The sequence below is a fragment of the Anopheles coluzzii genome, chromosome 2 (genome assembly GCF_943734685.1).
Source record: "Anopheles coluzzii chromosome 2, AcolN3, whole genome shotgun sequence".
Lineage (NCBI taxonomy): Eukaryota > Metazoa > Arthropoda > Insecta > Diptera > Culicidae > Anopheles > Anopheles coluzzii.
This window is the reverse complement of record NC_064670.1, coordinates 48,412,978-48,426,823: the sequence shown is the minus strand read 5'-3', so window position 1 is coordinate 48,426,823 and position 13,846 is coordinate 48,412,978. Positions and strand designations below refer to the sequence as shown.

The 13,846-nt window shown below is 39.0% G+C and overlaps 1 protein-coding gene across 1 annotated transcript in view; it reads right to left on the bottom strand.

Moving 5' to 3' along the window:
- Window positions 1-4,856: 4,856 nt before the first annotated feature.
- LOC120950789 (uncharacterized) overlaps window positions 4,857-13,846 on the bottom strand; it is a 50,690-nt gene continuing 41,700 nt past the window's right edge. The window contains exons 7-10 of the mRNA XM_040369087.2: window positions 12,789-12,873; window positions 12,489-12,695; window positions 7,076-7,505; window positions 4,857-6,735 (exon numbers count right to left, since the gene is read on the bottom strand). Coding sequence (XP_040225021.1) covers window positions 7,309-7,505; window positions 12,489-12,695; window positions 12,789-12,873 — 489 coding nt within the window. The 3' untranslated portion in view covers window positions 4,857-6,735; window positions 7,076-7,308. The remainder of the gene's footprint in view (window positions 6,736-7,075; window positions 7,506-12,488; window positions 12,696-12,788; window positions 12,874-13,846) is intronic.

Sequence of the window (13,846 nt, the reverse complement as noted above, 5' to 3'; positions counted from 1 at the left end):
TCCTTTTAAAATGTGTATCCAAAATGTTTGGCATCTCTTACCATTTTGCTAAGAGCAGCACCGTAAGAGATTAAAGGTTTTTAGACATCTAACCATCATATTATCTGAATACATCATTTTGGTCAACAAAATGTTAGTTATTAAACAACATCAAAATTTAACTACAATTAATCGAAAATGTGCCTTTTTTAGTATGTCTGAACGTCGATAAGTTACAGCAGGTCGGTCTTTCCAGTGTTCTTTGACACATCTTCAATTAACAGCTAGGGAGTTCAAAATTTTATACAAAATCCTTAGAAACCAGAACTCTCTATCTGCCAATCTCCATAGAAGTCCCCATTCATCATGTCTTACAAAATTATAGCTAAGGACCCACATGTAGCGCGTTTCTCGTTGTTATTTTCGAAGCCTAATGTTGCAGTCCGCCGAGACTGCAGCCTCTTCGCACACTCGATGCTTTCCGGGAACTGACAGCATTCGATGTGTAGCGAATATAGTCGTCTTTTTCTCTCTCTCTCGTGCATGATCCATTACGATCGGGGATCCTGCGATGTAACGAACACTCGGGATTTTATCTGCACCAGCAATAGACGTGGCTAGCGCGCGCGGCACCGTATTCCTTTTCCTTTTATCATTTGATCGTTTTTATATATATGTTTGTTAAAATAAAGTATAAGTCAATAACAACATAAAACCTAAAGTGTTAGATATTGAATAATGGCTACGATTCTTTATTTAAAGCGATTCAAGCAGTGGATCCTATTTTGTGCACCTCTACGTCTCTTGTAGCTTCCCGGCGATATGAAGGAATGCCAGGTAATATTGAGTGTATTCTAGCATGAATAGTCCTTGTGTTACCAGTTAATTAAGAAAGTAACACTTCAGAGTGATTAACCACATCAATTGAGTTACATCAATTAGCTTTTAACACAACCAGTGATAGAAAATGGAGATGCTTTCAGTTAAAACAATGTCAGAAATGGTTGTTGGTGTAAATATATAATAGGCCTATACACACAATTAGTTCAGCTATGGTAAATTGTTAGGGACACTGTAGGCATAATTGGTACCTTGAAATGCAATTAGTATTTGTATTTGTCGGTATCTTGATGACATAGTATATAGATGACATAGATATTCAACATATCCATATATAACCTGATTGGTACACACGCTCTACATTATATTATCCTCGAGACTTGTTAGTTAAGCCTGCTGCTTCGATTTGGCTAAACAATATGATGGGACTTTCCAGACGAGGAAGGATGATAATAATGCTTAATAAATCATGTCCGGCGAGTACGGTGCGTCTTACGACGGTCAATCCGAGGTGGAAATGGTTGGAAACACGTCTTAATACGTCTTCTCCCGTTGAAATGGTCTCTTATTTTTCTGCAAATAACAATTTATCTGGCAATTTTATCAAATTGTTTAGGCCTAAGCTATTAATAACACATTTCCAGCTTTGTACTCATCAAGGTGCTAATTTACATTAAGCAAGCTTTTAATTCATTTTTCTAATCACAACAACATGCTTGGTGACATTTTGTGCAACAATCTCTTGGCTAGTCACTTGGTCACGGCCTTTTCTGTCGGTGGTCATTACGGTAGTCATGGGAGATCTGCGATGCGTGAGAGTGGTTCCAAGAAACAAAATGAGCATGCTTTTTCGCTCAAATGTTTTACTGTTCTACCCAAAGTGAGTGTACATATCAGGTGGGCTTATAGTGTTCTTCCTCACCAATACATCGACACACAATTAGACAGTTTGTTCCATAACAAAATATAGTATGTCTTGAAATTTTAACAGTATCTCGCAGAAATGGTATGTGGTTTCACTCAGGCGTAGTACGAAGAAAGAAGCAAAAAAAACTTACGTGACGGCCAGTTCTTGGATTAAAATGATGATCTGAAGGTTACTGGATTACAACAACACATTTCCATAGCAAAATCTGATATATAGGAAACAATTATTGAATCCGTTCAGTCAGCAAGCAAGGAGCAGTGTACCAATCGTACCAAATACGGTATCATACTTAAAGTAAGGAACTTATCACAGTGCTATTGAATATATCATTTTGTTTCATTTAACAGACCTCTGATTGTTCTCAAATATCGTATAAAATTGTGAAAACTTGGGATAGACGTAGAAAAAAGTGCATGGAACAATCATCAAAGCACCCAGTTTGTTATGGATCTAACTGTCAAACCAGGTTTTCTTCCTATTTTCGTTTTTAGACGTCAAATTGCACTGGATAAGCCCACCTGATATATCAACTCACTTTGGTTCTACCCAACAGACCATCAGACATGCACCTTCAGACATCAAAGCAGACAGAGCGAGAAAGCATGCTCATTTGCATTATGTTGTTTGGGACCATTCGCCAAGTATGCTCCAAGAATGTCGTGATTGTCATGGGAGAAAATGTCATGATCAAATGAGTGACCAAGAGTTGAAAATGTCACCAAGCATGTGATGGTCGCACCAACTGTTTGAGTCTCACCCCTGATCATCACAGTTGTGTATGTAAGAGTGTATGTCATGGTTGTTGAAGTGACTGAAACAGTGGCATTTGGCAGCACTGTTTATTGCCAGAAAAGGCCACTGTTCATGATTATGCTTGTGACGGTATTAAGCTCAGCTTGTTAGTCAGAGTATCGCGAGTGACTCAAGCACTGGCATGTTGTGTTCGGCATGTCATGACGCACTTTCATTGAGTATCAGAAATGAGCATTAAGCTACCACGGATGTGTTTATTGTTGTCGGTGGTGATCATCACGCGATGCTCATGACATTTTGCAGCACTGTTTATATATTCACTCTGGATGGTCTGGAAGAAAATCGATGCTCTTTCTCGAATTACGAACATTGAACCTCTCTAAAATGAACAATTTTTTTTTAGATAAACTTACCCGTTCGTGAAGTTTTGGCGCATAATTTGCGTTTTTCGTATATTTCACTCACTCAAAAAAACTGATGGGGGTTTTTCTGCTAATTTATAACTTGGGTTTATTTCACAAAATAGAGGGGCAGTCAATTGTTATGGCATACTAACAAACTAATGGGAGCATGTTATTTGAACACTACCAACTGAGAACTTGTTGGGGATGGATGACATTTTGTTCCTATTCTACCTACGCTTTGTAGAAATGAAAATAAACGGTTGTGAATATAGTTTGTCCTGTTCGATCTACACTTACAACGAGGAGTGCATTACAGCCCAGTGAGCTAGATAGCAAGTTTGAAAGTTTCCACTGCAGGCAATTGGGGTGTTATTGGAGGTAAAATGAGCCATCCGCAGCGCACAAAGGTGCGATGGGCAAAACACATTGGCTAACTCAACGAAATTACGGTTCAACCTTGGGAAGGGTGTAAGAACGGGTTAGAAGGGGGTTTGGAATGGGGAAGGAGTGCGACATCTCCTTTACATGCCACGCTGCTCAACAGCGCCGAGTGTTCTAAAGAAGTGCAAAATGGGCATCAAAATGGAGGGTGTGCAGGAGTAATCCGTTTTTTTTTCATCGGTTTCATCAAAGTTCATCAAAGTTTTATCGTTCATAAAACATACTGCTTTATTGCACACCTTTCCTCCGCCCGGCACGGTGGCTTCCAAAGGCTAAGAAATTGTGGTGAATTTGTTGGGTTTCTTTAAATCTTCCCGAATATCCAGTATGGTTAAGAGCACCGGAATCTGTACTGTGACATCGATGATTAGTGTGTACGTGTATGTGCTAGTACAAGACATCTCACAAACATCAAGTGTTAACGACAATCAACAAACCCTATCGCCTAACCTTACTCCGATCGTCCAGCGATCGTTTTAGGGTCTTGATCACGCGGGATCTCTAGCACGGAAAGGGGAACGCACACTTGCTCATTTTCTTCTCTTTTCTATTACATTGAATGCTTATAATTGAGCTCGCTTCCTCTGCAGGCAAATATATAAATCTATGTGTGGTTTAAATAGCGTTAATGCTGTTTATGTGGTTAATGGGCTTTAATGTGGCATATACGATTGCGCTGCACTTTATTGATGCGTCACGCACCCGCTACCGTCTAGCGATCTGGTTTCTTTAAAAGGTCGATAAGTTTTAAACATCGATTGAAACATGCCTAAAACATTTACAATTACCTTTGTCTTTGCTAATGCAGTGTTCTACACTTCAATTTCCATACGAGAGGGATTTTGTTCGTTTCCTTCCATTCGCATCACCTAATGGTTGCCACCAGGCACGACGACTACACACAAAAATACACACATACCTCTTGTCATGATTGTATCGTAATCTACATTGTCAACGTATTTTTTTTGTTATGCTGCATATCACACCGTGTATTTTGTTGATTAGGCTTACATGCATTTAGTTGGATGGTACGGTAGCGGCTGGTTTACAACGCACTTGCTCCTGGTATATGGTTCTCCATGGTTTTGGTGACACATTTACTTAGGCTAGTTGTAATGCTACTGTAATACGTTCCTCCTATAGGACCTCTAAATCGACGCTGCTCCTATATATACTGGAATAGCGTCTCTAACAACTATTATTGTTTCTGGGTCTTTGAGCTGAATTGTCAGAGCTTGGAGCTTGATTATGTGAGTGAGCTGGATGCTCTCTGTATGTTGCCCGTTTTCCTAGCAATAATTACCCGACGCATTTTGCATCCGCGATCGCAATAAAAATGGTACTCAAAAATGATTTCCGATCTACCATGTTCGGAGTTTAGTGGATTGCTAGGTTCTACCCGTATTTTGTGTGTGTATTTTGTTTAAATATAATCTTAATTAAGCTGCTGGCTATCTCTTGCTAGCTCGACACATCCCGAGGTTGTCTATCACCTAGTTAGGAGCGGGGGGGGGGGGGGGGGGGACTGATTTTCTGGAGTATATTGTATTGTTCGGGGTTAAAATATACTACGCGATTTCCGAAGACTGATGGCCTCATCCCAATCGGAGGACAGCAGTCTTCTGGTGCACGTTAGCATGTCTACACATTTTTGGAAACACTGCATCTAATGAAACTTACATATATCTCGAACTGACACATTGCTTGCATAGCTTGGTTATTTTTCTTTCTTTGTTAGTTGAAAAAGCGCTTCCAGCGCCTGCTTGCCAGTCTTACTAACGTATGTGTGTGGGAGTGTTTGTTTACAAATCTTCAATTCTTACATCCCGATCGATGCATATAAGTGTGTGTTTTAAATTTGCACTTTGCTTCTAGTTTCCCAAGTTATGAATTAATGTTATCCACTGCAATCGATTGCGGTCTGCCCGGTCCGGTCGAAGGCTGGACAGGCACCGGCCCATGTTAAGTTAGTGTAGAATTAAGCTTTACCACAAATTGTCTGACATAAGGACGCGCTTGCGTGGCGTATCTCCTTACGCATCCGTACGAACTAGCTGCTAGGAGTAGGTAGTAGGTAGAGTAACGATCTCACAAAAAGCAGGTAGAAAGAATTAATTGGTCTTTGGATTTGTTGTACGCGTTGTTTGTCGATCTGCTTCATAAGCATTTCATACCACCCAGCAAAATCGCTTAACTCTAAACTCATCACACTAGACAAATCTCCCCGCGAGCAGTGCATTACACCGCCATTCTGAGAGAGTGAACTAATGGTAAATAATGACTTCTTTGTAAGTGTATTTCTGTTATAAAAATCATCTCATCTCATCGGCAACAATGTTTAAATCTTTATCTTCGGTAGAACGGTTTTTTTGCAGAGTATCGCAAAAACGGGAATATTTCAAGAGTGGTAAATAATATGTCGCATCCTATCAACGTCAGGGTGAAAAGAGCCATTTAAACCTACTTTTGATTTGTTTCTCCACTTTTGCTACGCTTCCGCTCGTATGTGGTTCATTTGCGCCCAACAGTTTTGCATATAGAATGTTGCTATTATTTGAATGCTAAGTATCAAACGATCGTTTGCATTTTTTATCAATACTTCTAAACAGGAATTATCTAATTGTTTTTTTGGGAAGGCAATACTGTTTTATGTTAAATTTAGATGCTTTTTGGATTCGGTGTTATATTTCTTCAAAATTTATTACAAACCGTTTGCGTCTTCAAATACGCTGTTTGATTTTGACATTTTCTTCTTCTTCTTCATAAATCCCACTAACCCTTACATTCCCGCTGCGTTGAGATGACGCAGTTTGATTTTGATGTTTTCTTCTTCTTCTTGTTCATAAATCCCGCTAACCCTTACATTTCCCGTTGCGTTGAGATGTGATGGAGTGTCGCAACGTATTTGCACACGGTGGGATGAAGGGAAGTGTAGACAGTAACATCAATCATTATCACTCCATCATACATACACTCAGTAACTGTTGTACGAAACACGACACCGGGCCAAGGATGTCTACACAATACACCGATTCTGTTCACCCTATACAATGACGTTATAAGCATATACAGTCTACGTGGGACAATAGGCTCTGCAGGTTCGTGTGGAGTGGTTTTAAACACGGCCACGGAGGGAATCTCCCTACTTTGCTTCCTCCTTCTCCGGCAAAGCTACAATGATGAGATTTGCAGTTACGAACGACATAACTCCATTGGTGATTATCGCTCATCCTTGTTTTAACATTCGATCGAATTCGGCAGTACCTATACGTGGGCCGTTGGTATCATGTGATTGTGTACTTTGTTACATACATTCGGCAGTACTAACTACACACTATCGGTGGATACATTGAAACTGGGCACCAGAAATGTTTTATTGTTGTGAGTACGCTGCAAGGGAAGATAAGGGTGAATATTAGGATGAGCAACAGACAGAGATTCGAGTTACGCAAAATTGTATGCAACACAGAAATGCAAAAAATGTGCCAAAAGTGCATTATTCCATTAACAGTTGATGATCATTAAATTAAGTTTGTATGGTTTTTTGTTGACAAAGTCAACAATAATACATTTAGTATCCATCGGTGCTTCACTCTGTGCTGAATGATTTTTAAACACTTAATCTTAAGAAAATAAAGCTGCCTAAGAGTGCTTTTTCAACTGAAAAAGGGTTAAAATGTAAATAGGCCCGTGATACACTACTAACAGTGTTTTAGATAATTCTACATACCTTTTCACACCCCCCTAATAGGCAATATGGGTAGTTTGGGAACATGGAGAATCCTTGTTGATTTTTGTTGATGTACATCTAATTTAACACACTGTAAAACATCTGGTTCATATACTATTAATGACAGATCCATGTGGGAAAGATGCTAGATGCTGCCTGGACTGGGGGCATTCGACGTTAGACGCGCTCACGTTTAGCAATCTTTTCTGTCGCAAAGATGCTCGGAAATGAGCTTAAAATATGAAATCTCCACAGTCCATCGCATAGTCAAAGTCTTCACCGCCGACATCCTCGATGCCGTGGAAATCGAATGGCCCGATGTCGGTGTGATAAATTCCACCGGCGCACGGTGTTTCTATCATGTTGGTACAGTGAGTCGTCGGTAGGGCGTGTAGAGTAATCGAATCCTCGCACTGCGACCAGGTTAGTGCTGGCAGATTCAAAAGCAAGAGAATGGGAGCGAATGAGATGGATTAGTTTTATTGATTAGAATTTAAAAAAAAAATAATATTATTTTATTGATAGAAATATATAAATTAGAATACTTAATTATTTTCAGAAGTTACCCAAAAATTAGAGGGTAATAGTAACCACATGATTTTTCTCGAAATGCTGGATATTTTGAGAAGATTTTGAGATTTGGTAAGCTAATATGACTGGTAACATAGTCACTTTAGCCTCATAATTTAAAAAAAAGTATTTGGTTCGTCGGTCTGCACTTCTTCAATGTTCATAAAGCCTATATACTACCAAGATTCGGAGAATCCTGCATCAGTTTATTCGATATTTATTTGATATGAAATAAACCTAAAAAAACGAAAACAAACAGAAAGATTGATATATGTGGAAAGTCTCTTGAGATAATTTTAGTTTTATTTAATTTATTTAATTTAAAGTATGACGACTTGTGATTTTAGTTTTACTTATTTTATAAAAATCACACACAAATGAGGGGTGACTTGGTTTATTCGCATTCACGTTAAACAACTCATTTCAATGTTCAAAGATGGAAGATTGAGACGATTGAGTCCAAAGTTGACCAGAAATAGTGCAAATTCAATGATATGCGATGTTGACTATAAAATGAACTTCACAATTTCTATTAAGGAACTACGATAAAATCCTCTGAAACAGTGACAAATTCGGTGCGAATGTGAAAGATTTATATGTGTTTTGCAGCTTTTGTTTTTGTAAATTTTTGTTGCTCAGACTCAATAAATCAGCTAATATTTGTCAAAGTTTTCTGATTGATGAACTTGAATGCAGACGAGTCGCTCTAACTTGAGGTATTCGTTATACCGCAATAAAAGAGAAAAGGCGCAAATAAGAAAGAAAACCCCCTTATCCATTTTCACGTAATCCCACTCTATCGGTTTCAAATGGAACCAACAAGGAAAAAAACGTGTAAAAAGTTTTCTAATAAATTTGTCAATCACATGCGCTGAACAGTATCGTTCCTATGGAGCGTTCAGTTTGAATTTTCTCTCTGTCCGTGCTCTGGATCATGTAGACGGTATGCGATTGAGTAAAACATCTGAACAAAAATCCTTGATCAACGTTTCTTTGTCGTCCTTCTTTATTGTCTCTCCAGGGAAAACCACATTTTAGCTCAAACCCCGGAGTGTAGTTTACTAGGCTGCTCTTGAATCCTGTTTCTTGAGCAAAAAAGCATGCTACCTCCACTTGAAGTCTCGAGGGTTGTTGTTAAGCGGCCCATTTTTGTGGACCAGTTGGATCCATTGGTCTCTCGGCAAGTCTATCCTAGCATATCAATTAGCCGGTTAAACATTCATCGGTATCCTTATCGATGCAATTTGATCCATTTATTTTATGTGAATGTAAATTTGCCTAACCTTGTTCCGATTTGCGTTTGATCTATTACGACCTTCCGTACAATGTGTTTTGTTTACATTCGATTGGACTCAATGTTCACATAACAGTAAACATGACCATTGATTGCACTGAAAAAAGGAAGCACAGTAACACTCTATGCGAGAATAAGTCACCGAGAGGAATGAAATCCTTCGCATGTAAAACGATTGTTGGTGTGCCAGAGTAATCAAACTTTGGGTATACTTGTTGTGCTCCCAGGCCGGGTAATATGTCTTGATGGACCTGCGCCTTCTTTGCACAAGCTCAGCCCATCTTTACCATCTCATCTTCTCATCTATTAACTGCTCACCACCTTTCGTAGATTGTTAACGCAAAAAAACAACAACATTGCCAAAGGAGTGTAATCAAAGTCAACCCATGAAACATGATAATCATCATCACCGTCATCATCCCCATCATCCACATCATGTTCACTGGGGGTTTCTTCTATTCTTCCACTCATCCTTCAGATCTTATCCTTCGGTTGCGTGCTCTGCCTCATTTGCACTTGCGTGTGCCATAAGCCGGAGACAGTGAAAGACTTGAGACATAGAAACACATTAGAATGCGGGAAAAACGTGTCTATGCTATGAGTTTCCTCCTCCTGTTGTTTGTAGCGTTGTCATCGTCAGCGGATCACCATAATCGCTTCGCGGTTTCATCACCATTGCATTTTATCACGCAGCTTTCGAGTGGGCGATGTTGGTGGTGTGAGCAAAGTTTTGAGCTCTTCATCGTTCCGAAGGATTTGGCGCGTGAGAGCGCTGCTTTAGGGTAAAACTTTTTTTCACCTCCTTTAGCGTGGATGAAACTGGAACATAGATCACACGTGGCTGGTAGGATAGAAAATGCCGCAAGGAGTAGGGCGGACACCGTTGTGTCTTAGAATAGGAAGGAATAGAGGTAAAAACAATAATGAGAAACAGTCTGTTTTTATCATGTTTGTTACGAAATCTACTCCCATTTGTTTTTCTTTTCTTGCTCTTCTCAATCGCACGATGCGCGATCCTCTCATAGCCGAATGCACAAAAAACAAGGACATTACGGGAAAGACGGACTGAGGGGTATTAAGCAGCCTATAGCTTCGTTCGGTGATTAATATGCTGCTTTCTGCCACTAATTGCACGAACAGTGGATCGGTGTCCGTTGGTCGCCGCTGCAAGAAGATTCATGATGCGGTACGAAAAGTTTGGTGCACTAGCCTGGTGCTGGGGATGGTCGAAATTCAATCAAACTTTCCTTTCTGTTCGGCTGACAGTTTGCCGTCCGAATGGCAAAAGTAAGAACTGTGTCGGTGCAAACGGTGTCGGAAGTACAGAGCATGGAGGAAAAGTTTTCGATTAGTTAATCCAACGGATTTCGGGACAGTGGATGGCATTAGCTTCATTTTCATCAATAGCAAAAATTGACGGTGCGTGAAATGATACCGAGCGGACAAACATTAATCCAGAATGACTTGTTATTAACGCGTGGCAATGTAATTACTTGGATGCAGCATTTGTTTCTTAAATAGGAGGAACGTTCCTATTGTTGGGTGTGATTGTGGCTTTGCTTGATTGAGCAAGGATGTAAGTTATTTTAAAAGTGAAAAAATGGATACTGGTAGCTGATCTTGCTACATTTTGAAGGATGTTAAAATGATTATTTAAAATAGTGGAAATTGAAAACCATGTTAATTTTCCTAATTTCCATTTCATTTTTGCCTACTTGCACTGTTCTGACTGTTTTTCCTAATGCAGGACGAAAAACCTTGATTTAATTTTACCTTACCTTTTAAAAAGGTACCAAATTTTATTTTACGTTATGTTATATCGCCAGAGCATTAATGTTTTTTTCATTATTTTAATACATCTTTAAGTTCTGCTGTAGATGTTGCATCAAGCCAAATTGTTACATACATATCAATAAATCATGTGAAAACAAAGGTTCAATCTTATTCTTCCGCAATGGACTCTTTCCACATTGGTTGAATTTACCCTTTGTTTTCAGCAAAGGACATGTGTTTTTTTTATCTACACCTATTAGTTGTTTTATATGTAAAGCTGTGGAAATCGAGCGAATCGGATATTTATAAAAAAGCGTTCTTCTAATGAAAATCAATATCTTCTGGATTTAAAAAAATCGATATTGATAGCACAAACTCTGCACTGATTGACAATTATTGCCATGTCATTAGAGAACAAGCAAGGCAGTTATTTTCGATGCGTCCAATGGTTGCATTAATTTTTGTACATCCATGGGGATGAGTTACGTAATTTCTTCTGCCTGGTTCGATCAAAATATGAACGAGTGAATACATAAAAAATATTAGATCTTTCGTGTATGTATTTTTTACTCTTTCGCCAGGAGCGTTGATTTGGCTGTTTTGTTGATTGAACGAGCTCTTTCGGAAGTGCTCTACACCACAGTTCAATATGCTTCTGCTTTCATGGGTTGCTCGTGTTCCACGGGCAATTCCACTTTTCAATCAGTTTGCTTTTTTTACTCTGTGCACAAGAAAACAAATTGATGTGATTTGTAGAAAGATGAAGGTTTTGTAGTCCTGGCATAGGAGCAGGAGCATCATTCATCATCATCACCCATATGTTTTGCTTTTGATCAAACGATGTTTCAATTTTTGGGACGATTGGAATAAGGATTGACTGTGAGCGGGAGCAAACAGCCCGTGAAGAAACAACGGACTGCTGAAGGTAGTTCGATCGAGAGAGAATATAAGCATCACGAATTCAATTTACTTTCTTTTCTGTGGTAGAAATCAATTTTCATACATCGATGACTTTGATACGATGGGTCGTGATCGCCACGATGTGGGCCTGTGCTGACCTAGGAAGGCTAAATCCGCTTTTGCGAACGGAACCGAAACGCTTTTGAAGGTGTGCTTTTGTGGTCGTCTAGCGCTGGCCGGATTCTAGGTTAGCTGTTGTTGCTCAATTGAGTGACAAATCGATTTAATACGAAGGAATGGATGCATTATTTGTGATGGATGTGTAGGTGAATAAACAATAGGGAGAATTCTATTATATTTTCCAGATAAAACAGTGTACATAAGAGTTCTAGACAAGCTTCATAAAAAATCGTCACCTAAAGATATAAAGGGAGCCTAGAATTGTACAAATAAGGACAACATATAGTTTTATGGTTTAAACAGTTTAAAATAACAATTTGGTTACAAACTTGTGTTTTTGGATAGTATTTTTTTTAATGGAGGCAAACCTCTCAAGGTAGATTTGATGTTCGTACCATAACCTTTAAATTACAACAGTGTTATGCTTGGTGCTTGTTATGTGAATGATCTGTTATGCTCAAATATTTAACTATGCAAACAAGATGCTAAGATATTTAAGTATGCATACAAATAGAAAAGATAATCAAAATTCCTGTTCTCGCATATTTGTGGAGCCATTTTGTCAGAATTGTTATCGAACTATTATTATCTTGGAAACTTTTTTAATTGGTCCAGTTAGAATTATTTAAGATATCAACGAACACGATGACCTAGACAGCCTATATGGCGTACAATAAAATCAAATCGGCTACTTACCACCGCTCCAGATACCATTGGGTAGGGTCGCCCAACCCCAACCATGGCCCCAGGGCAGAGCACAAGCCAGCGATCCTTTCGGATCGGTCGTATCCTGTGCGTTTTTCTTGATGATTGCAACTGCTGCCTCACCCTTCACCTTGGTCGTGTTATGTTCGATTGTATGGCGATTTTTCCGCCGGGCAGACACTTCTGAGCTGGTTGCAGCTGTAAGTATTGCAAAAAAAGGTAAATCAAATATCATTGAGCATCAGTAGGACCAAGCGATGGTATCTGGGGACCCTATTAGGCGCAACTCACGTCGTATCCGTACAATAGGTCTTCGTAAAACGCCCATCAGATGTGGTTTATCGACAACCAGCTCAATTTGTGGCGGTGGGGGAAGCTGCACAAGAAACCAACCATAATACGTATTAATGTATACATGAAGATGAGATGTGAAAGGAATTTTAGTAAGGTTAAAGTCATCTATAAATGACACAAAAATAACCTCTATTATTAAGTGAAAGACCCAGACTGAAGGAGAATGGAGAATGGAGAATGATGAAAATGAGAATAAGGTGAATGATTAATATCAAAACGACAGCGTGTTTTCATTTACTTCAATTGAAAAATTAGACAATCGTAGAAAATTAGGTTTGAAATGGAAAACAGTAACCCAGGTAGGGTGTTTGGAAAACAACAAAAACCCAGACTGATACGAAAGATAAAGGAAAAATTCAATTAGGAATTAACGAAGATTGGTGCTCCGAACCTATGAGCGTAGTTGAGCCTATTAGTGGATAAAAGGGAAAGAAATGGGCGGAAAGAATGTAGGTTTGGGTCAGCTACTGGGCGTGCTTTCCATTTAAGGCATTCGCTTCGAAAAGCTGAAGCTGAAGCTTTATCAAAAAACCAGTTTGACTTGCAAGTAAATCCTGATTACGCGCGTACTTTCCCGTGCGTTTTCCATTGTTGAATCGTTTGCCAAGAATACAAATAAGATGAAACGACCAAGTAATGGTAAAAGCTGGTATCTGGTTACATCAAATCGTATTTTCCATTTTTTTGTATTAGCCACACCACGGGTATACCATCTCCAACAAACCCATCAACCAGTACCAGCATCATCGCAAGGGGAGTGTTTTTTGTTTTTAATCCTTTGCTAAAGTGTTGTTTTTTGTAAAGACGAAAGACGATGTAGTTATGCGTGTGTATAACAATACCTTAAGAGTATTAAATGAGTGGTTTGAAAAGTGATAACAAATGTTGAGTTAAAATTTTTTAACTGAAATTGAGTTAAATTTTCATCATAACCTTTGTTGGTCATTTAAAAAAAGGGGCAGAGCACGCGGACAGTTTGAAAATTATGAAAAATA